The 24640-nt window shown below is 38.2% G+C and overlaps 1 protein-coding gene across 9 annotated transcripts; it reads right to left on the reverse strand.

Annotated features, from left to right (window-relative positions):
* Positions 1-172: 172 nt before the first annotated feature.
* xrcc1 (X-ray repair complementing defective repair in Chinese hamster cells 1) lies at positions 173-24351 on the reverse strand. Of its 9 annotated transcripts, none has more exons than XM_079469223.1 (19): positions 13713-13870; positions 13408-13431; positions 12344-12441; positions 12092-12184; positions 10376-10483; positions 9635-9793; positions 9316-9393; positions 9117-9240; positions 8313-8407; positions 7837-7981; positions 7466-7703; positions 7046-7162; positions 5881-5959; positions 5553-5646; positions 3679-3724; positions 2904-3025; positions 2732-2822; positions 2480-2555; positions 173-1193 (listed from the first exon to the last, which is right to left on the reverse strand). In XM_079469223.1, exons 3-19 carry the CDS (start codon positions 12392-12394, stop codon positions 1086-1088), a joined length of 1824 nt encoding a protein of 607 aa, XP_079325349.1. In that variant the 5' UTR covers positions 12395-12441; positions 13408-13431; positions 13713-13870; the 3' UTR covers positions 173-1085. The 9 variants fall into 9 exon arrangements, with proteins under 9 accessions (XP_079325349.1, XP_079325350.1, XP_079325348.1 ...); XM_079469224.1 differs by having other exon boundaries at positions 13708-13829; XM_079469222.1 differs by having other exon boundaries at positions 13604-13826.
* Positions 24352-24640: the final 289 nt, after the last annotated feature.

Consider the following 24640-nt stretch of genomic DNA (forward strand, 5'->3'; position numbering starts at 1 on the left):
CTGTGGGTTTAAATAGCAAAAATAAACATTAAAATACACATTCGTTTTATTAAAATAACGCTGTAACTCATCTCTACAATATAACTCAATACTCACCAGTGTATTCATGCGCCAGCAGGTTGGGAACTGTAAACTTCTTGCTGTAGTTATGCCAGTAACTTACTGTAGATTTACATTTATGTCGTTTATTGGTGCATTAAAGAAGTTTATTCCAGAAAGCATTCAGACAGCAGTCTGATTCACACAATATGCTTTTGTTCCTATGATGAAGATGTACTGGGGTATATTTACAGCTGGGAATTATTGTTTGTCAAAGCCGAATCTGACAAGCAGACAAGAACCAAAACCCTCAGAGACCATCAAAACATACGTGTACACGTTTCCATCAATTAAACTCCTGCCTGTAAATCAATGAAACAGATTACAGCACGTTTCTCATGACCACATTAGATCATTTCAGAGTCTGAAAGATCCGATTACAAGGTATATCTTAAAAAACTTTATTAAGAGTCTATTTCAACAAAGAAAACAGAGAATCCAAAACAAACTGAGTCCACAAACATTAAATACTTTTTAGGACATTGAAAAAAACAAAACTATGAGAATGAGCTTTTCTTCTAAAGAGGAGTACATGTACAGCAGTGTCCACGTGAAATAATGCTCATAAAGACACTCGTACAGATGTTGAAACACGTCACAGCCAGTATGAATATAGAGCAGCTATCAATAATTCACTTCATATACGAATATGAATGAGACTTACGTTCAGTCTTTGAAATGAATATTTAAAAGGACTTATAACAGCTTATCAAATGCACTTCTGCATGGCCGGGGAAGCGCCCATGAATATTAATCAGCGTGTCTTTAATCTCAGCTGAGGTGTGCGGTTTAGTCTGAATCACGTGACATATGTTGACATTCACTGACAAATGATCATAATGTTCCTGAATGAAACACACAGAGAGATGTAAAGAAGACCAAACTAAATCACCATCACATTTCATTTTGAGAGCGACTCGGACAGAAGAAAGAGAAGAACAAAGGAGTAAATGATGGGAGGGGTTTGAGACAGCTCAAAATCTCTCTTAAGGTACAACAGTGTGGGGCTGATAGGGCAACATCTTCTGTCTGTCGTTGATGGCCAGTATCCAGGATGGCTTCACAAAGCACAGATTTCCATTTTCCATCAGCGCCTGTTCAAGACACAAGATGAAAAGAAGAAAGATCCTTGACTTGATAAGATGTTTCAAACAGAAGACGAGAGAGCTTCTCATGTAACTGTGGTTCTGACACTGAGGTCACACATTTGAGTTATCAGAAGCACATCAACATAAAGCTCGTTTAAAAATGAAAGTGCTGTTTACTAGTGCGGGAGCAAACTCAGATTCACTTGGTTCTTTAGTCCAGACGCACTGAAGAAAGAGTCGCATACAGGTTTGCAATCACGTGAGTGTGGAATTATGATGAACAAGTCAGATTATTCTGTAATGCTTTTAAACATCAGGGGCCGGATTCACAAAACACTGCTTAGAAAAAAATTCTGTAACACTTTACTTAAAGCCGTTATATATAATGTATTGTAAAGGATTATTAAAGAGTATAAAGCATTATAATTGTTCATGATGTGTGTTGTAATACATTAAATGTTGTTGTAAAGAATTATAAGCAAATTAAGAATGCAACGTGTAACAATGAATCGATGTATTAACTGTAAATTACAATTATTCATGAAAATGCATTATAAATATGCATTACAAGGCATAATAAATACATGAAAACTACTTTTATAATGCATTATACATATATACTTTGAGTTAAGTGTTACCGAAAAAAAAATCTTCTTAACTAAAGAAGAAGAACTAAAGAAGATCCTTAAACTATAATTTAAGAAAAAAAGTTAGGAATGTTATGAATTCCTGAAGATTGATCTTAGAAAAAAATTCTCAAAATAAAAGCGGTCATAAATATCATCTTAAAATGGAGGTAAAATGTTTACAAAATGTATTTGATTGTTTCACATGCTAATATACTCTATATATGAATGTTACACAGATAAAGTTTATCATATAGATTAATATATAGTTTCCACACGAGCAGTAGTCATTAAAAAAGTCATTTATTCTTATGAAAATATGTGAGAACTTCTTCAGGGACGATTCACATTTCACGTCTAGAAACGCAGGCTTTTTCTCTCTGAATGGTTCAACTATTTCCATCTCGTAATGCTGCTCCCTATTTGCAGGCACCTGTCACGTCTCTAAACGCTCTTTAGCAATAAAATTACAAACTTGCGCACGCAAAAGACGTGAAATGTGAATCGCCCTTATGAAATGTTTGAGATCGCACTTAGGAACATTCTTACGAACTTCCTAGAATTGATCTTACAAAAAACATAATATTTTGTTTTCAGAAGACTTTCATGTGCGCTCTGTGTGAATGAGTGAAGTGAAAAACAGGGATGAAAAGATTCACCACTCACATCCTCGAAGGATTCATCCCATCCTTGACTGGTGACGACAAACTGAACCTTCTCGCTCATGTAGTCTTCAACAGCTCTGAGGAATGAAACAGAGAGCAGAGGATTTCACCATCGGTCACGCTCCACCTACAACCTCTCGTCTCAACACGCTGCCAACGCTGATGTGTTTTCTATCTAAAGCCATCGACGTGTGTGATGGCTAGAACAACCACTCAACACACACAATACTGTCATTAAATGCCCCGCTCTCACCCGTTGAAGGCGACGATGTACCGCTGAAGTTGTCTCTTCTGGTTGTCTGGGAACGTGCCGTATAGATAGAAGAACTTTCCTGTCAGGAAATCTGAAGGACGAAACAAATATTTAGACGAGGAGAGACAGACGCTGGCAAACTCTTTATAAGACTGTGGGAAAACTGTCTGACCCGGCAGTTCAGGGATGGGTTTATCCTCCTCTTCCTCAGCGTCTGTGTTCTCATCAGTGGAGCCGCCATACGGATCTTCATCTTTAACGTCAGCCCCGCTTCCTTTCCTCTTCCTCTCCACCCTGAAACATCACAACAAATAAACAAACTGTCATCCATCAAACACGTCATCAGTCGACTGAGAAAAAAACTCAATTCATTTAATGAAAGTTATCTGCACTGTTTTGAGTCTCATCTCAGAATTTTATTTGCGGATGTTGTGGAAAGATGTGCAGAATACATAGACGATCAGAAATAATGTAAAATGTCTTTATTGTTGTCCTCACTGCTGGATAAAAGCAGCTGCTAAAGGCCTTAATGTGAACTGAAGACTTGCAGAATGTTCTGAATGATGAAGACTTCCGTAGGCTCGCTAGTGATTTTCAGTAGAAAGGAGGCTAACTCATGAGCTTGAACAAACATCTTTTCAAGAGAATTCAGGAGGGAGAAGAACCTTCTGACAACAGACAAACACATGAAGAGTTTGGTTCCAAAGTGAGATAAGTCCGTCTTTAAAATTGTTCAAATGTTTTTTATGATGTTATCATGTTTTATTGTGTAAGTCGGCTGTATTTTCTGAGTTATTATGGCTTTAATCAAAACACAAACCAACTGCAGTTTGATTGATATTAATTGAAATACACAATAGATATTTTTAAAAACTGTGTTTCTCTGTATCTCATTTTGTACAAAGCTCTTCACATGATGATGAAGTCATTATATTAACATGTGTTACCTGTTCAGCTCATCTTCAGTGTCCATGCCAGAGTCCTCCTCCGCCTCTGTTGAACAAAAACAACACAGATCATCACAGTTATTTGTGCTGCAATGTTAATACACATATTTTTAATGATCCAGTGAATGATTAAAATATATATATATATACAAACACACAGTATAGACGGTTTCAAAGTGACAACACAAAGAAACGTTCCTGCACATGTATGCGTTCATGGACTGCCCTTAACTCCGGTTAACACATTCATACACAATCGAGCGAGAAGAAGAGTTACTTGGCTAAACTTGTCTCTCCAATATTTTGACTTTAGACTGCGATACCAAGATCAACCTATAGATGTCAGTGTACTGTACACTTTCTTTAAAAGCGACCGAACTGCAGGACCCCTTCAACAAAAATGTTTTTAATCAAATGAACATACAACAAAATTCAAAAAATCTCTTATTTAATACAATTATTATACAGTCAAATAGTAATATTAATAAATATGAACAAATTCAACAAAAAATAAATAGCTATATTATTAGAAACTAGCCAAACACAAACTGGAAGTTAATCGGGGATGAAACGGATTATATATAATATGAATTAAAATCCTTTAACACACGGCTAGCTGTGGATTATCCCAATTATACCTTTTTAACTTAATAAAGCTTTTATGGATGTTTACAGTGTAATTTTAGATCAAACAGTTCATTTCTTCAGTTAATTTTAAATGTAATAAAACTGTGCGTTAAAGGGTTTTAATGTACACCTTCCAGCCGATCCCAGGGGATTGAACATACTCAGAAACAAATGTATAGTGCAATGCAATGCAAGTCTCTTTGGATAAAAGTGTCTGTCAAATGCATAAATGTCAATAAACAATCAACTTCTACTGGTACCCAAAGATAATACTGGCCAGACATACTTTTAACTAGCTAGCTAATATCATTAACTTGTTATTTCTTTTGACCGTTATCATAATAATCTACAGGGACTTTATTCTATAATATTCTATATTACGTTTTGGCCACAAAAGTGCACATGCACAGTAACATTTTGAACACAAGTTTAAAGTAGTATACAATTTTGTATTTCTTATGGGGCAGCGGTTTAATGCCCAAAACGCACATCAAGCCTTAACAAATTCTGTACCCTTGACAAACAAAACTTGTTTAATAATGTAAAGCAGCTCTGCCCATCGACAGCCACGCAAATATTAAGCATCACCCGGGCACAGCATCATATCACCCCACACTCATGATAATAATGAAGCAGCGCTGATGTGCAATGAATGTTAGTTGTATAAACACAACCTGCAGGAACGAGGTTTGGCCTCAGCAGCTCTAGTGGACTCAATTAACATAGAAATGAGATACATGCCCAAGTCTCCACTCTTCCATGGATCTGTAGCGCTCTTTCAGCCTCTCCAATCATCCCTCACTCTCTAGCCTTTCGTTTTTCACAAGCTCTTCATTAAACCTGCCTCTCCTCCCTCATAACGCTGTGACATGAAGCTGGAGTGAAGTGACCCCACGGCAAACAGGTTAACGTGGTAATGATGAATGATTTTCAGTGAGAGACAGGGCCTCGGGGTCAAGAGTAGATGGGAATCTTTACTGAGCATATCATTTACTGAAATTACATTTGTGTGACATCCAGCGATCACTTTCTTGATCTTGACCATTAAAACCAGTCAAATATCAGTCAACCACTGTACATCACAGAATATGAGAGATATTTGCTAATGACGTGAAAAAAGCCCTTCAATTTCAAGATGATTATTCAGAACATCAAAACAGTAGTTTGTTAACCCATCTGTAGGCTGTTCACGCAGTTTGAAACATTTCCTACTGCTGTAGGTGTTCTTATACAGCAGCGGTGTTTACCTGGGGCTTCTGCATCTGTTGAACCTCCATACTCATCCTCCTCTTTCTTGATTGGCTGCTTTTGTGGGGTCACATGTCTCTTTTCTGGAGTTTTCTAAGGGAGGATGAGATGATGTGTTCATGAAATTCATTTCTCATTAACACCACTCGTGTGTTTTTAGGTTAGCCCGAGGAGGCGGTCACCATGGCAACAGCACAACTTGAGCAAGGTCCTACTGCTCTTTACATAAACATTTGGCAGACGCTTTTATGCACAGCAACTTACATTGTATTATACTATACATTCTCTGTCTTTATATTCAATGATAAAGTTTGTTGTGAAATGTACCGCTCGCTCTGTTTCCGCTTCGCTCTCCTCTTCTTCTGCATCACTCTCTGAACTGGACTCGGCTCCGTCCATCAGATACCTGAAATGAAACACCAGGAGAACTGAGCACAGCCAGCGCTGGATGAAGACGCGAGTGAGATTCCAGGAAAAGGAAAGAGGATTGTCGATGCCACGAGGAGAGCGTGTAATAACATGCAGTGATGAATGGTTCAGTGTGCGAGGACAGATCCTCTCTCCTCATCTTCAAAGGAAGTGTCTGTTTTAATTACTCATGGCAGATGCAGCTTTTAAACACAGAATACATCATGTGAGGAGGCACTCCAAGCATCACAATAGAGGCAGACACACGAGGACGCTGCCGCCTTGACACAAAAGAACACTAAACAAACCTTCACTAACAGACCGGCCCAATGCTACACGTACACAAAAAGCACATGTTCAGGAACATTATTCAATTAACATTCAAATGATTCATCATTAATACCACAAATGCAGCAGACACTCGAAATATCGAGTCACCTAACTGAAATGTTTTTCATGATGTTAAACACCTCTCATCTCAAAGCATGAAATGTGTCTGACTGTATGAAACGAGTCATGTACACATTTTGTAAATATGGATTTAAATGTGCTTCTTTACAGGGCAAAATCTTTATTGACACGGGAACTCTTAGTATTAATATTTAAAAGATTTTAAAGGACATGCTTATGCTTGATTGATCGACAGTAAATAAACTCAATCACTCACATCAGTCATAGTGTTTGTTCTGTTGAACACAAAAGACTACAGTTATTTTCTCCATTCTATGGGAGTCCATGGTGTCCAACGTCTGTCTGGTTATAAGCATTCTTACAAATATCTTTCTCTGTGTTCATAAGAACAAACACATTTATACACATTTGGAACTCGATGGTGAGTAAATGAAGACAGAATTTTCATTTCTGGATGAACTGTCCCTTTAATCCATGTTCATTTTATGATTAGTGTATTAATCTTGTCAATGCACAATGAACTAACATGAATAACTGCATTGACATGAACAAGGATTAATAAATGCTGAGAACGATACTGTTCGTTTGTTAACTAATATCACTTGATTTTAAAGTGTTACCGAGATATTTCACAGCACACATGATGAAGGACATGTTTGTGTAAGCTTCGTACCGTTTGCATGCGATCTTGTCTTTCCGTTTGTGACAGTCGAGTACCCACTCTTTCCTGACGATGATTCCTCCGGCTGATTTCACCTGACTGTATTTGGGTGTGTTGGAGAACGCACAGCTGCTCGAGAGACAAAATCATTCAGTTCACCTGAACAAACACACTTTACATCCCATCTCCAAAAAGTGAAATAAACTGATCTGAGAACACTAAATATATATATCATATATCTAACAGAAACATGTCTTTTTTTACTGTTAATACAAAACTAAACAAAATGCTGTCATCTACCTACTATTACACGTGATGAATACATTTATGATTGATTGATTTTTAAGACTCGTTTAATGTGATTTCATGTGGTCAGTGTTGTTTTGTGTTTTATTTCTTGTGAGGTGACGCTTCAAGTGTTTGTCGTCTTACATGAGGTGTGTGGAGTCTGAGGTCCAGTCGGGTCTGTATCGAGCTCCCATGGCCAGCGCTTTATCCCTCAGCTCTGCACGGAAAGGGTTCTGAAAGCCGCTCAGAACAAACACCACTCCCTCCATGATACGATTCAAAGCCACCGGTTCTGCTGCTTTTGTCTTGGGTTTGGCTTTTGGTTCTTGCTTGGATTGAGGACTCTCTTTCTTCTTTTCTTCTGACTTCTGGGCTGGAGAAGCTGGAAATGTATTAAACACACATTTGAGAATTGCATAATGTCAACGTCCACAGGAAACGATAGAAAACGTATTGAATATATTGAAGAGGAACACTCGAGTCAATGTTTTAAATATTAACAGTGTTTCTCTCACGTTTACTGCTGGGACTCAGACTGGTTCTTGCTTTAGATTTGGGTGTCGTCGAGCTGGGTTCAGATGAGCCAGTGGGACGTTTGGACGGGGGACCCGGGGCATCCAGACGCTCTTTACTGAACTCAAACTTTCTCTTTACAGGAGCCTAAGAAAGACACAGCGAAGCTCATCAGATATCACATGAACTAAACTGACATCAGCCAATATTTACATGATAAGAGTACAATTCTGGAACATTATGAAGGCCGTGATTCAGAATATCTGGTGCATGATGGTCTGACAGATCTTGTTGCGTCACTAGACACTCTGACTTCCTGTCACCAACAGTCACTGTCGCTCATGTTGCTGAATGCCGCTAAGCTACCATCGGAATGAATGAGATCATATTGCTCTGTCTTTGGCTGTATGAACGGGGCGTAACAGAACAGTGTGATCTGCTCCTTGGTACTTGCGGTTGATTTTAGACGGACCGCTACCTGCTGTGATGCGGTGCTGTTGGAACTCTGAGCAGATGAACCTTCAGTCTTCAGAGCAGCCGCTGCGTAACTCAGCTTGACGTTCTGAGGAGACGCTGGTACAGACAGACACAACGTGTCACACAGAGAAAAGATCATGAAAATTATTCTCAACGTCTCAACATGTTTATGTGAAATTATTTATAAACGTCTGGATGAGCATTAGGCACGAAACACTGCTCTGTGCATTACGCGTACTGCTATTCTAGACTGTTGCTGAATCTCACTTCGCACTTAAAGTTTGTACTGTGTTTGTAAGAGAAAATTGTTATACATTTTAGTGTGTAGCAAAACAATACACACACACTGGGACATACTAACAGGAAGCGGAAGTGTGCGTTATTGCCTAGACAACATTGTGGCCATTATCTTTCACACACATCAAAATACAGCTCTTCTTTCCATTAAAGTATTGATTCATGCATTATTGAGTTGTGGGTAATATCAGCCGTCAGTGTGTATTATTCTGAACTTCCAATTTCTAGTTGACCATCAGGGAATCTTTGCAATACTCTTTTCAACATGCTAAGATGTGGGACATACTGATTCTACTTTCGAATACTACTTAGGACGGATAGTATGCGGATTGGGACGCATCAATTGTTTATTGTTGCTAAATGAATATGTGGTGTGTTGCGAGTCTGTTCAGGTATCATTATTTATTTATTTTTTGTACCTTCCTGTAAAGCGACTTTGAGTACTTGAAAAGCTCTATATTAATTGAATTTATTATTATTATTATTAGGTGATTGTGTGGTGTTGTACCTTTAACGCCTGTGGAAGGTTTAGAGGAGCTGTCTCGGCTGAAGAACAGACTGCCGGGCTGAACACCGGAGCCGGACGACGGGGACTCATCTTTAACACGGAACTGACCCAGTTTGGTTAGTTTCTGTCAGAAGTTTGAGATTCAGTTAGTGAGGAAGTCAAACAGAAGCTGGTTTACCACAGAGAAACACACACTTACAGCTGGAGATGTGGCCGCTTCTTCACTGCCGTCCGGTGGCGAGTGAAACTTTATAAAGGTGATTCCATAAGCCCCTGTCTGCAGATACAAACAAAACAAATCATCATTCAAATACCTCCATTAACAGTCATAGCTATTTTACACGCACATGAAAATCATTTATTAAATATATTTTATAGTGATTAAACATTTAATGTGCTGTTAATGTATAAAATACGATCTATTTTCTGAATGTAAATAGTCAAATATACCACCGTCAGACGTGCTGCTGTAATTTGTGTGAGGACATGAGGATGAATCCAGAATGACGGTGTTTTACCTTGCTGTACGGCTGAGTGCACACGATTTTCACTCGGTCCCATTTCTCCTGTGCCGTAGCCTTCACCAGCTGGTTTGGGCCGAAGAAGCGCACTCTGTTTGTGTTTGTGCCGTTCCGGCTCTCTGTCGGGGACATGAACGACGACGTCACCAACAGAACCTACAAAACACACACACACACACATCAACGGCTTTGAAAATTACACATTATTATCAGACTCAATCCTCTGTAAAAAGATATATAAATATAGCAGATCATTTAAAGCCACAATATGCAAGTTTGGACCACTAGATGGTGCACTTTCCAAAACAACAACCAAAGGTGAAGCTAAAAGACGTTATGTAGGAGAGTGGAATTATGGGACATGTTGTTTTCACCATCCAGAGGCGTATGGAGATCACCCATCATGTTCAGGGACGAGGTAATGAATTAATTTTATTAGCCCCCAAATGATATTGGACTTTGTCAGTTGATTTGGTAGCGTAATGCTACACAGTTTTACGTGTTTAAAACAGTCATACAGTAAAACAGTCATAGATAAATACAAGAGAGACAAGGGACTGGACATTAGTTTAAATAGGAATTTCTCTGGATTTGCACATCCTTGGGAACATTTAAGATAATGTAAGTACACAGCTGCATGAAATATATCACACTGTGCAAGTGATTTATGGATATTTCATAACAAAATTCTTCCATATTGTGGCTTTAAAATGTGCATGTTGGTTATTTTAGTCACACCTCAAAATCTTGATCTTTGACTGACGTGGAATGTCCGACGAGGACCTCAATGAAAGCAGAACCTTCGTTGCCAATGTCTATACTGTGAATCAGCTCTTCCTTTTCAAACTGGAGACACAAGAGAGACGGAGAACACTGAAATCAATCTGAAGAAATGTCGTCAAAAATAGGAAACATATGTTGGACTGTATTAAAAACTAATCCAAACCAATTTTCCTGTAAAAATGTAAAAACTCTTAAAGGTCCAATAAAAAGTGGTTGATTACAGTTTGTAAAATATCACACAGAAAACAGACTGTAGTCATGTACACTAAATCTGTGCAGTGCACGGTGTTGCATAAAACACATTCTGGCAAATGTAGAAGACTATGGCATTTCAAGGATTCATATCAAAGAGAGGAAAAAAGCACACACATCAACCTCAAATAGATGTTTGTCCATAAAAACTGATGAAGGATTATATACAAAAGTGAGCACACCAAAGCTCAGAAAAAGACAAAAATCTATTGATTAAAAGACACTACTAAAACATGACAAGCAAGAAACAAAAAATAATACATTTACATTTATTTATTTGACAGACGCTTTTATCCAAAGCGACTTACAAGTAGTTTTATACAGTGACACATTACTGCAGAGCAATCAGGGGTAAGGTGTCTTGCTCAAGGGCACTTCAGTCATGACCTGCTGGCACTGAGATTAGAACCAGCAACCTTCTGACCACAAGACCAATGCTGTAACCATTAGGCCACAGCTGACCCCATAAATGTAATAAAATAAATAAAAAAATAAAAACAAGGACGGAAATAAGGAATTCAATATATATATGGAAAAAAGAAGATGCAAAAGTCTTATTCAATCTATATAATCTAAATAAAAATTAGGGCTGTGCGATACTGAGGAAAAATGCAATATCATGCTAAATAATGCGATCCAATATTTATTTTTGTAAAATCAATTTAAATTGTATTAAAATATATTAAAGAAAATATAACCAACATATATTTGACATTAGTTTAGGAAAAAGAAAGGATCACTACAACTTCTGAAAGTGAACAGCCATGTTTAACTGTTGCTTTAAACATATCTGACATTTTGTAAACAAACTAAAATCAATAAACAAAAATGTGGATTGTTGATTGACTGCATCAGAGCACAAGCACGCTATCATGCGCATGCACGCATATCCCAACTAATATCTGCATGCCAGATAGATACTATACTATCAGCATCCACCTAAAACTTTGACAGTACATAACTTTTCCAAGAAGTAAACTACTCATTTATTGCAAACCATCACGATATGCACATGTGCGATATTTCGATATATTGCACAGCCCTAATCAAAATACCCACAAATGCACAAAACGACCTTCAAATAATGAAACCCAAACCTTTGAGATAATATTCCAAGAAAAATGTTTTTTTAATCGTCTGGGGGAGAGTGTGTCTAATGTGAAAATCACTCCTCACGCTGTAAATGCAGTTTATTTATATTCCCACCGCGTCATGGGCACTTTACTGATTCTATACCAATATACTGAATGTTTCTTATCTGCTCAATGTTTCACTACAGGACTCTTTTGATCTTGATGTCTAATCAGCATACATATCAAACAATCTCACATTGTACTATGCAGAAATAAACAGAGCAGTGATGGTAGAATGTGGTGAACGTTACTCTGAACATTGCTGGAAGAAATAAAACAGACATACTTGTAGAATCACTGAAATTTGCTTCTCTCCGGGTTTTATAGCTTTCCACTTTCTGTAAGTGTCAGAGCTCAAGAGGTTGTCCGCCTTGTGAGTCTGTGACAAAACAATTTGACATATTCATTACACATGAGCACAACATAAACACGTCATCTTACATAAACACATCTCCTTATTCTGATCCTCCTCGTGTCTGTGCATCATTGAACATTTTAGAAAGAAACAACATTTTCTGAATGATAAAAGAGCGCTTACGTGATCCTCACTGCTGCAGGACACAACATGCTTGAGTTTGATTTCAGGCATGTTCTTCACATTAAACGCACGTCTGTGATGTCATCAAACCCCGTAGACTGAAAAACAGGTCTCATACCATTAGTCACCATTCAAATATCAAATCAAGCTTAAAGTCAAAGTCGCTTATTTAGACCCAACTGTTAAGTGGTGACTTGATACAAAATAGAGAAGTATAATATAATTAACTACTAACGTATAAACCTTAGTATAATAATACCACTACTTAGGGCTGCGCGATATATCGTATTATAGTATTAATACGATATATTAATCGTATTAATACTATTCGTATTAATATAGTATTCTGTAGTGATCACTGTACTAATGGATAAACTTTAGTAAGTTGAGCAGTAGTGGTAGGGCTGTGCCATATTGAGGGAAAATGCTATAGCGTGCTTAATAATGCGATATTCGATACAATATTTATTTTTGTAAAATCAATTTAAATTGTACTAAAACATATGAAAGAAATGATAAAACCAACATCTATCTCACATTATTTTAGGAGAATCAAAGCATCACTACAACTTGTGAAAGTGAACAGCCGTGTTTTACTGTCGCATTAAACTAATCTGATATTTTGTAAATAAATCAAAATAAATGATTGATTGACTTGCGTCAGAGCACAAGCGCACACTAGATACTATACCATCAGCATCCACATAAAACTTTCACCATATAGAACTTTTCAAAGAGTCAAATAACTCATTTATCACAAAACATCACGATATTTCGGTATATCGCACAGCCCTAAGTAGGGGTATTTTACTAAGGTTTAAAAGCAGAACATTTTATAAGAACTACCACAACGTTTACCAAAAATATATTTCTTTCATGTAGGGTTCAATGATAATTCAAATTATGATTACAAATATATAAATAAATGCATAACTTTCACATTTATTGAAATACCAACATTCTGAATGTGTATGATATTTACAATCATGAATCAACCAGGTACTACAATGACATTAATATTTATAAAAATCTACAAACTTCAAATGACATAAATGTAGCCCTACCTAGTGTGCATGGATTTAAAGTACCTAATGAGTAAAAGACAGAAGTCAACCAACATGAATCTGAACATCAATGAACAAATCATTGTGTCAGAGCTTTAAACCGAACACGTTCATGTTTCTTTCTTTATTGTCACGTGACTTTAATTCGATCATTATCTGGTGTGTTTATTTATAAGCAGATATGATAAGACTTCACCTCAGTGTGCTGCGAGCTAACAATGGATCTCCTCTGTTAACGTCATTTAAACACAGATATAAAGTTGAAGCGCTCACAAACTCAAGTGAATAAAAGTGACGCACTGTACCGAAGTCCAAAGCCGCTGCTGGAGTTTTCTGATCGGTGTTTTATACGAAAATAACCTTTAAATTCCCGCGATCCACGAGCACGGATCCAAACTCCCTCTCAATACACAACACATGTCGTCACGTCCGGGCGCTGTCCAATCAGAGCGAGGTTTCGCCGGAAGTTCCAGTGTTTACCGTTAGGGGTCAAATAAGAGTTTGCGATGCTCAGGTGTGTTGTTGGATGAGTTGCTGCAGTTATAAAACATTCAATTATATGATTGTTTTTCTGACAATATCGAGGTTAATTGTTCCGAATCGCGTGTCAGTATCCCTACTCGGCCAGATTGCGTTCGTTACTGAAGATGTATTTCTTCATTTTATTTAAAATTATATACTGTATTAATAGTCTTTCTAGTTACATTAATAATTATATTATTATTCTCAAGGCATCAAAATCTGCTACAAACACTTACAACACAAAACACATTTCATAAGCTGGAGTGGTACTCTTGTACACAGTACACACTCACCAACACACACGCACGCACACACAAACACACATGCGCACACACACACTCACAAACACACAAACACACTCACACACACACATGCACACACACACACACACTCACAAACTCACATGCACACACACACTCACAAACACACACGCACGCACACACAAACACACATGCGCACACACTCACACACAAACTCACATGCACACACACACTCACAAACACACACGCACGCACACACAAACACACATGCACACACACTCACACACAAACTCACATGCACACACACACACTCACAAACACACATGCACACACACACTCACAAACACACGTGCACAAGCACACACACACGCACACACGCGCACACAAACATGCACACACACAATCACAAATACACGCACTCACAAACACACAGTGGCGGTTCTACATTGAATTGCACCCCGGGCGAGAACATCTTTGAGCGCCCCCCACAGCGCGCCGACAATTATGACAGGTTAAGATGTATTGGTTCATGTAAAGTTGTCAACAAAGACCTCAAACAAACAATATTTGCATTAAAAATGTCTTTATTGAGTGAATGACACTTAATAACAGTTGTCATAAACATGCATAAAACCTTCATATTCATGACATGTGTGATGTAGCAAATAAATAGCAAAGGTTATGTTCGTCTTAGAAACTAGCTACAGATTGGAAAATTCTGTTTGCTCATTACGGGACCTTACGTTAACCCAACTGATGGAAATAAATAATAATAACTGAACTTATAACAGTTTTGTTGCAAAGCACAATATTATGGTGAAATTAGATCTCGTGTTTGTTGACTTAAAACCAAATTTGTTGTATAAGTGTTATCGGTTCTACCAGCCCTGCGCGGGCCTCGAACCTGCGTCTGACCGAATGAGAGTCGGGCGCTCTAATGACTAGGCTAAACACCTATTAACCCTACAGTTACAGAGAGAACATTATAGTTGCATACCTTTATCTTTTCAGCATGCAGGGGCGCCAATTTGCCAATTCCCCACACAATGAATGAATGATAGATAATAGAGAACCGATTTGCGGCGGCCCAGAGTTTTTTTACTGCTCGTGTCGGTGCCGCCCCCCTCGTGACATGAAAAAATGCCGCCCGCCCGTGCCTAAAACCGCCACTGCCTGCATACACACACTCACAAACACACACACACACACTCACAAACACACATGCACACACACACACGCACTCACAAACACACATGCGCACACACACACACACTCACAAACACACATGCGCACACACACACACACAAACACACACACACTGTCTCTCTCTCTCTCTCTCACACACGCACGCATACACGCACACACACACTCACAAACACACATACACTCACAAACACACATGCACACACACACACGCACTCACAAACACACATGCGCACACACACACTCACAAACACACATGCGCACACACACACACACTCACAAACACACATGCACACACACACACGCACTCACAAACACACATGCGCACACACACACACTCACAAACACACATGCACACACACACACACACAAACACACATGCACACACGCACTCACAAACACACATGCACACACACACGCACTCACAAACAAACACACACTCACAAACATGTACACACACACACACACACACACACACACACTCACAAACACACACGCACTCACAAACACACATGCACACACACACGCACTCACAAACAAACACACACTCACACACACTCACAAACACACACACACTCACAAACACACATGCACACACACACACGCACTCACAAACACACATGCACACACACACGCACTCACAAACAAACACACACTCACACACACTCACAAACACACACACACTCACAAACACACATGCACACACACACACGCACTCACAAACACACATGCACACACACACACGCACTCACAAACAAACACACACTCACGCAAACACACACACACGCGCACTCGCGCACACACACACAGGTAAAGTTGAGTTTATTATTATCCGCCCTGCTGCTGCTAACCGGGATCTGCTCACCTGTGACACGTGGCTGTAGACGAGCGGGAGCGCGCAGGGTTCGATCAGACAGATCGGATGTGAACATTTATAATAGTTGCGATCATTAAAGTCGCCGTCGTTGTGCAGCATCTCTGGTCCTGATGCTGAACAGAGCCGGTCACCGGACCGCTTCTGGTTTCTGACAGTGTTAGCCAAAGAGACACAGGAAAGACTTTTATTATTGACTTGACTACTGTAATGCACTACTTAGTGTTTGTCCTGCATCATCAATAAACAAACTACAGTTAGTTCAGAACGCAGCTGCCAGAGTTCTAACCAGGTCCAGAAAATACCATCACATAACCCCAATGTTATCAACCCTTCACTGGCTTCACATTAAGTATCGTATTGACTTTAAAGTTCTTTTAATCACTTATAAAGCCTTAAAGGGTTTAGCCCCTACCTACCTAACAGAGCTTCTATCACACTACAACCCATCGCGCTCTCTAAGATCTCAAAACTCTTCTGATAACACCTAGAATAACTAAATCCACCAAAGGGGGTCGAGCTTTCTCATACGTAGCACCTAAACTCTGGAATAACTTTCCTGATATTATTCCAAGATCAGACACACTCGCCCAATTTAAATCTAGATTAAAGACACATCTTTACAGACAAGCATTCACTTAATGCAAACTATACAAAATAAACCACCGGGAGATGCTGACATTAGATATTATTTACTAGGTGTTTATATAACAAGTTAAACTATTCATGTTCTGTGTTTTACCTTTTTTGTGTTTTTCTTATTTTCCCCTGTAAAGCTGCTTTTTAACAATGCACATTACGAAACAAGCTATATAAATAACATTGAATTGAATTGTTTTGTTATTGGTATTCATACTACTGCTGTTTTATTTTAAGTATTTAATATTTAGTACATAAAAGCCCAAACGTAGCGTTCTATACTGACTGTCCAGTACTTGTGAATGTAAGAACGAGTCACAGGTTGTAGATTCAGAAAAGTCACCAGTGATCCACATACACACAAAAAATAATTCTTAAAGGGACAGTTCACTGAAATAAATGTCATTACTTAAGTAGGGCTTCACACTGACCCTCATGTTGTGTTTGAATCTTTACCAAATAGTGTTTGAACTGACATCTCAACAGTATTAAAGTAGCCAATGCGTGCCAAATGAATATGATATAACTAATACAATTATACAACATTATTTTGAGACAATATCGTTTTTAACATTTGTTCAGATTAACACTGATTGGGTCTCCGATGTTTGACTTCAGACAAACACACACACGAGTCACATGAACATTGTACGATTAATGTATTTGTGTTAAACAGGGCTATTAAAAATCTTCCTTTGATGAAAATAACGGTGAACAGGATTCACAGATGTTGGTCATCTCAATAAGCACAAGTGTTGAATCAGGGGATCTACGTACATTCGTTTATTTATACACACACAACTGTTAGAAAGGAACAGCAGTGAACATTATTTTTGGCCTCAGCTGTGCTTATGTTGACGCAGATCAAGTGCCTTAAAGATTGATATATACAGTATTTATTATAATGGTATTTCTACTGCTGCTGGAAGTCTTTTGATCACATATATGAAGCTGTACTGTATGTTCACTGTCTGATCAGTCTGCTGTGACATCCATTGGCATCTATTACAGTTCTCTGTGCCTTATATCTGATAGCGATTCTGTGATTTTTGAACTGAATTGTTTATGTCTTCCAGGATTCTGTCAGCACTACTGAGAAACACACTGATCTGATGAGAGCACTGTTTAGTCCTTTTTGTATTAATGTACATGGAAACATGGCTGCTATCTCTGTGTAGCGTGACGATCAGATATTCATTACAGGGAAAATATTCTCCACTCATTGTGTTTTATCAGGTTATAGCAACAATTCTACTATGTGATTGATTTCAACTCAATTCTCTTTAGGGATGCTCCGATCCACCTTTTTTGCTTCCGATACCGATTCCGATACCTGAGATTCAGTATCGGCCGATACCGAGTACCGATCCGATACTAAGGTAAAAATTTTAAAGTGCACAATTACTTAATAAACTATGTGCATTGCTGTGCAAGACATCAGGCTCGACTTAACATAAATTTCCTGACCCCGTAAAACAAAATAACAAACTAATGATTCACAAATTTAGTAAATAGTTTATTAAACCAGCACCGGTGCAAAACAAATGAAAAATAAAACAAAAGTGTTCACTATCTTTGGACAAAAGACATTCAAAATTAAAGTGCAAATTAAGCAGCTGAATATAACAACAGCTTCACTAGCTTGATAAACGGGTATAAATAAATGGAAACAAAATCTCTTAATAATTTTTAAGAAAGTGCAAAAATAATAAAAAAATCAATTCGCAAAAAAAAGCTGCTGAAATTGAGCAAAAAAGTAATAGCTTTACTGCTTTAGATATATTTAAAATAACATGAATCAGATCTTTTTAATGCTTTAGCCACTAAAGCAAAGTCCACTTAACTAAACTAAAGTTTAGTGAAAATAAAATTTAACATCCAACACAGAAACAGATGAATAAAACGCTAGCTTCCCTAGCTTAGTAAAACTGCACATGTTTGTTGCATTTAACGTGGCATTTTGTGGCACAAAATTCTCATCCAACCAGTGTGCGGTTAAACTTAAAAGCGACACGGGGGACACGTCGCAGCTCCAGATATCAGTTATAAAACTCACCGCATTGACATCTTTAATTTTTTCGGATATGTGTTTGCTTTTTGACTTTTCGGTACAGTTCAAGGTAGAGTTAAATATTTACGCTTCGGCGTGTCATACTGCGGCTCCGGGTGGTTTATAAGGAGTCTGAAGCCATTATTCGCAACGACGGACAGCGGTTGCCCATCCATAACAATGAAAGCGGTGGAACTTATTGGCGTAGCTGTTGTAAAATAACTCCAAATGACAGATATTTTGGCTCGCTCCATGCTGTTCGCTGCTATATGTTCACTTGTTCACGTGCACTACGTACAGAGCACGTTGCTAGCGTATGATGTCGCACGTTGCTAGCGTATGATGTCGCACGTTGCTAGCGTATGATGTCGCACGTTGCTAGCGTATGATGTCGCACGTTGCGCAATGCGCAGCCGCCCACGAGAGAGTTTAAGCGCCGGTGTCTCCATGAACTTTTACATCGTCTAGCACAAATTTTATGTCAGATCGGGTATCGGTGACAAATTGCACCGATACCCGATCTAGAATTTTATTACGTATCGACGCCGATACCCGATACGAATATCGGATCGGAGCATCCCTAATTCTCTTATGTATGTAATCCTACTGTCAATATATCTAAAGAAATGTGTGTCAACGACAGGTATCACCAACTGTCTTTTACCTTTTTGTATGATTGATTTCTCTCTCCGTGGATATTCAACACTGGACCTTTAAGAATACTTTGAGGTGATTTTTAAGCTATTGTATGAAAATAACATGTCTGGATAATAGAAATACAAGCTTACTTGGTATTTCGCTTCTTCTTTTTTTTCTAGGTTTAGGATTCTTTTAAATATCCTTAATATTGCTGTATAATACGTATAAAAGAAAATTTATCAGCAATAAAAATGATTCATATACGGTGAGTTGTTTTTGTTTTAACGTGACAATTTAACATTCTTTCATTGGTCCACAAATGAAGATTTAAAAGATGATATGATAAAATATAATTCATTGTTTTATCCCCATTAGTGATGCATACAGACAGAATGTAATATATATTTTGCTTTATAGTAACTGAAAATGTGTCTGGACTGGTAAAACATAAACAGACGTTTCAATAAACCAGTAATAAATACATTTTAGGATTTACATGTTAATTTCTGACTCGAAATATCACATCCATAACGACAAAATTGGCATTCTGTAGTTCTCTAAAACCTTTTTGAATAGTTTCAATGGTGTTGGAGTCATTCTATTGTTGTCTTTTTGTTATTGACACTAGATGTGGTTCAAGAGTTTGTAAAGTATTTAAGTGATGATGAAGGTCAAATACACTCTTTATTTACTGCCCTGTCAACACTGACCTTGTGCCCATAATATTTGGGTTTTATTTGATTTGTTGCCTGCAATGCCACGTGGACAATAAATGGATATATCCAACTTATTCTCAATATATGTGTTTTTATATTTTCTTCAGAAATATATAAATAAGGCCTAAATAACAGTCATGAATAAAATACAGAAACACATATATTGAAAATAAGTTGGATATCCCAGTTCATCTCCATTTATGTCCACATGGCAGTGCTGGTTACCTAAATGAAGTAAAACGGTCAAGCACCTCCAGAACCTCATAGATACTGACCCTAACAACGGTTGCTACCCCAACAAATAACCAGACACCACCTGGGGCCTGTACCATGAATGTAGCTTAAACTCAGGGTAGTTGGATTAGTTTTGGGTTGACAAAACCAAACCAACGTGATCAAGCTTTGTTGGTACCATGAAGCAGCTCATGGAGTTTCTTTGTCAACTCAAGCTTTGATTCTGAAGCTAAGATTAGTTTGCGTGCGCGTGCACATGAACGAGTGACGTCAGCATGGCTAAACCAATCACATTATAAATGGATAAAGCGATTTCCACAATATGAACACAAAAATGAATTTCAGCCATGGAGTGATATGTTTCTGCTGTCTACTCAAGAGAGAAGTGTTTCAGAAACACTGCTGATTGCGTTAATGCGCAAGTTAAACACTATATAGTACACACATTTACTGTAGTGCTGTAGGGCAAACAGGATCCGCGGGGTCCTCGTGGAACTACAAGGGGTCCGTGTCCTTGCGGGCAACTTTTTTTATGTAAGGCATGGGTACAGAAATATTACAACAAATGTTCATTGAAGCTCCCGCATATTGCAATTTTAACCTGCGCGCGGACAAAAACATACATTCAGGCAGCAAAAGCAGTTAACCTTACATCTGCTTCATCATTTCCCTTCCGAGGACACATGAGAGGAGTCGCGTGCAAATAAAGTTCATTCTCATATATTCTGAACTTCTGTACAAATTTTGTTAAAGCTGTAAACGGCTAATTTCACAGGCAAATGACACCACAGCACTTCTGCATTGTAAACTCTGACATCTTATGTGTTTAAAATCAATGAAACATGCACCGTGTACTGATGGTTCATGTCAAACAAGTTGCCCAAAAATAACTCGGACTGGTTGCATGTTGGTCTCCTTTTAGTCTGATATGATGCCCTGCAGAAAAAAAACGAGTTTATTTTTTTGCAGAAAGACAACGGAGCTCAGAATTATAATAGCGGTGTGTTCTGCAACACAGAGAAGCGGAAGAAAATATAAGAATTACACTTAATAAAACGGCCTGCTTTTACAACAGAATGCATAAGACTCTACCTTTAATAGACTTTGCGCCATTAACCAGGGTCAGTCATTTCATTGAAGCCTTAATAAAAACTACGGTTCAGGACAAATAAAAATGTCCTAATACAGTGAAACTGAAAGTGTTTCTAGATGTTCTGCACCACAGACAAGAATGTAAAAACTGCAATGCAAATACACGTGATACAATAAAAGTGGAATATAAGTAAGTACATTGAATTTCATGTGAGTGTAAGGGAAAGCCAGCAAATCTGTAAAATCTGATTTTACCTATATAGTAACCAATATTTGATTTTATATTTGTAATATATATTTTTATATTAGTATTTTTATTTGATTAAACCGTATAAAAAATAACTAGCCATTCTAACACGCACTGTGAGTCAGTTACGTCACCTATATGTTTCTGTGCTCACAGCTGATTGGTCAAACTTCAGTCTGAGATCTTGAATCCAGAACATAATCTGCCCCGGAGCAGGTTAGCCGTGCAGCGTAAGATACCATGGTGACGAACACCGAATAAAGCCGAGCTACTCTCATGGTACCTAAAACCCAGGGTTGGCACAAACTAAACTGAAACAGCTTCATGGTACAGACCCCAGATCAGAATATTCCAGCTCACAGCAGAAGAAATGAAATCATTAACCGATGCTAAACCTTTATATCTGTCCTATGAGGTTTATTAGACCCCGTCCCCACTAAACTATTAAAAGAGTTATTAGCGTTGCAATAGAACCCACTGATAATATTGTTAACTCCTCACTCACCCTACAGGTCAAGGGTCAAAACGCTTTAAGCTGTTATAAAGAGACCACACTTACACCATAAGCAACGCATTAGAACCCATTATAAGTTTACATTTCATCCACACTGGTCGACAGGCTCGTCCCATTAGGAACAAGCAGGTTGTGATGTCCGGTGTAGACACGACGTTAGATCCAAATGAACTAAGAAACTACGATAGACCGATATCAAATCTTCCACATCTGTCTAGAGAAAGCAGAATCTGTTTTACACAAACATTTTCAGTCGGGCTTTAAGCCACATCATAGCACGCAAACCGTTCACCTTTAATGCATAATTCTCACATTTGTATACTTTGGCCAGTTAATAATACGACTTTAAGTAGTTTTATATGATGTATTTCAATGAATGTAAAGAGCAGTTTCATGTCTATCCTTGAATCACTTCACTCATCGAGGTTGATGTAGGATATAGAAACTAATTTGAGATAAAAGTGATTAAAGTAGAGCTTCTATCACACTACAACCCATCACGCTCTCTACCATCACAAAACTCCAGACTTCTGAAAGAATAACTAAATCCACCACAGGGGGTCGAGTCTTCCTGATACGACTGTAGGGTCAGACACACTCTCCCAATTTACATCGACATTCAAATATATTTTCAGCAAAGCATACATGATGCTACCAGTATTTCCTCTTTTTATAAGTAATGAAAAGCAGCTACGCTAATTATTATCTCTCTGCCCTCCTCCCGAGGTCACCACAGATGATGCCGGCTCAAGTAGGACCACCTGGTGTCATCCTCCTGACCGCCGGATGCCCGTCCAGAGGAAACGACACATGAATCCAGCACCAGCTGATGGTCACGTGCCATCCTCCTGCCAGATACTGTTGGCTTAACAGATCATCACCATCTCCGTCAACAACCAAGAGCAAAGATGGACCCTGGTTATTTTAATACTAATGAACTTTTCTCTTTCTTCCTGTAAAGCTGCTTTGAAACAACGAAACATTTATAAATAAATCTGAATTGAATTAAACACGTTGCACATATTACAGTTATGTTTGCTCAGAATTATTTATCTGTGTTTAAATGCAACGTTTATGTTTGTGTGACACTTTCGTTAATAAATGAAAGTTTGAATTACTTTCAGATTAAAGTTCTCCAATCAAATATTTATATCTTTAGTTAATCTTATCTTTGATTTAAAAACGTCACCGCACACAAGAATATATCAAACTCTATATCTCAAAGGTAAATCAACATTACGAGTCTTTAGGGAAGTTTATATATAGCACACTTCATACACAAGGGCAATTCAAAGTGCTTTACATAAAATGATTGATAAAGAGAAATAAAAATGCAAACGATTTAAGATCACAAATACAACTTTAGATTTTAAGAAGCAATAAAATAGATTCAAAATGTGAGTGTATATATTGTCGTGTCCGCGTGTGTATTTAGTTAGCCTCATTAAGCGTTAGCCTCATAAAAGCGTTAGCCTCATTAAGCGTTAGCCTCATTAAGCGTTAGCCTCATAAAAGCGTTAGCCTCATTAAGCGTTAGCCTCATTAAGCGTTAGCCTCATTAAGCGTTAGCCTCATTAAGCGTTAGCCTCATTAAGCGTTAGCCTCATTAAGCGTTAGCCTCATTAAGCGTTAGCCTCATAAAAGCGTTAGCCTCATTAAGCGTTAGCCTCATTAAGCGTTAGCCTCATTAAGCGTTAGCCTCATTAAGCGTTAACCTCATTAAGCGTTAGCCTCATTAAGCGTTAGCCTCATTAAGCGTTAGCCTGTGTGGACGCGTGGTAGTAACGAGCCACGACAAAGGGATCGTTTTCTGAGCATTCACTTTACTTCTTCACAGGTTGGTTGGACCAGTACACTCACCGACAGTACAGTACACGATAAATCCCGTTTACTGGTCAAACATCACACTGTTCGGTTGTCTCGCTCCGGCGACGAGCATGAAAACAACCTGTAGACTCAACTAGAAACTCCGCCCTCCCGTAACTGCACATAGTCTCTGACTGACACATTACACAGCCAATAGGAATAGAGACAGGATAGCTTAAAGGGACCATGCTCTTGCGTTGCTACACTATAATAAGAATAAGACATTGAGTCCTTTAGACTCACAGAGAGTTCAGGGGCCAATAAGCGATATATCACACACAATATGTGCTAATACAAAGAGAAACTAACCCTATAACTCTACAATAAGAATAAAAGAAAAGTGTTTTCTCCTGATGTAGTCTCACACAGAGAGAAGT

This window comes from Barbatula barbatula (assembly GCF_947034865.1).
Source record: "Barbatula barbatula genome assembly, chromosome: 12".
Taxonomy (NCBI): Eukaryota; Metazoa; Chordata; class Actinopteri; order Cypriniformes; family Nemacheilidae; genus Barbatula; species Barbatula barbatula.

Bases quoted from the DNA above. Each gene is read 5' to 3' on its own strand.
- xrcc1 (XM_079469226.1), bottom strand. From the start codon at position 12,394: ATGCCTGAAATCAAACTCAAGCATGTTGTGTCCTGCAGCAGTGAGGAT. The intron at 7,982-8,312 runs GTAGCGGTCCGT...TGTCTTTCTTAG, and splicing joins ACAGCACCGCATCACAGCAG to GCTCCTGTAAAGAGAAAGTT. The intron at 1,194-2,479 runs GTGAGTGGTGAA...TGTCTTGAACAG, and splicing joins GGGATGAATCCTTCGAGGAT to GCGCTGATGGAAAATGGAAA.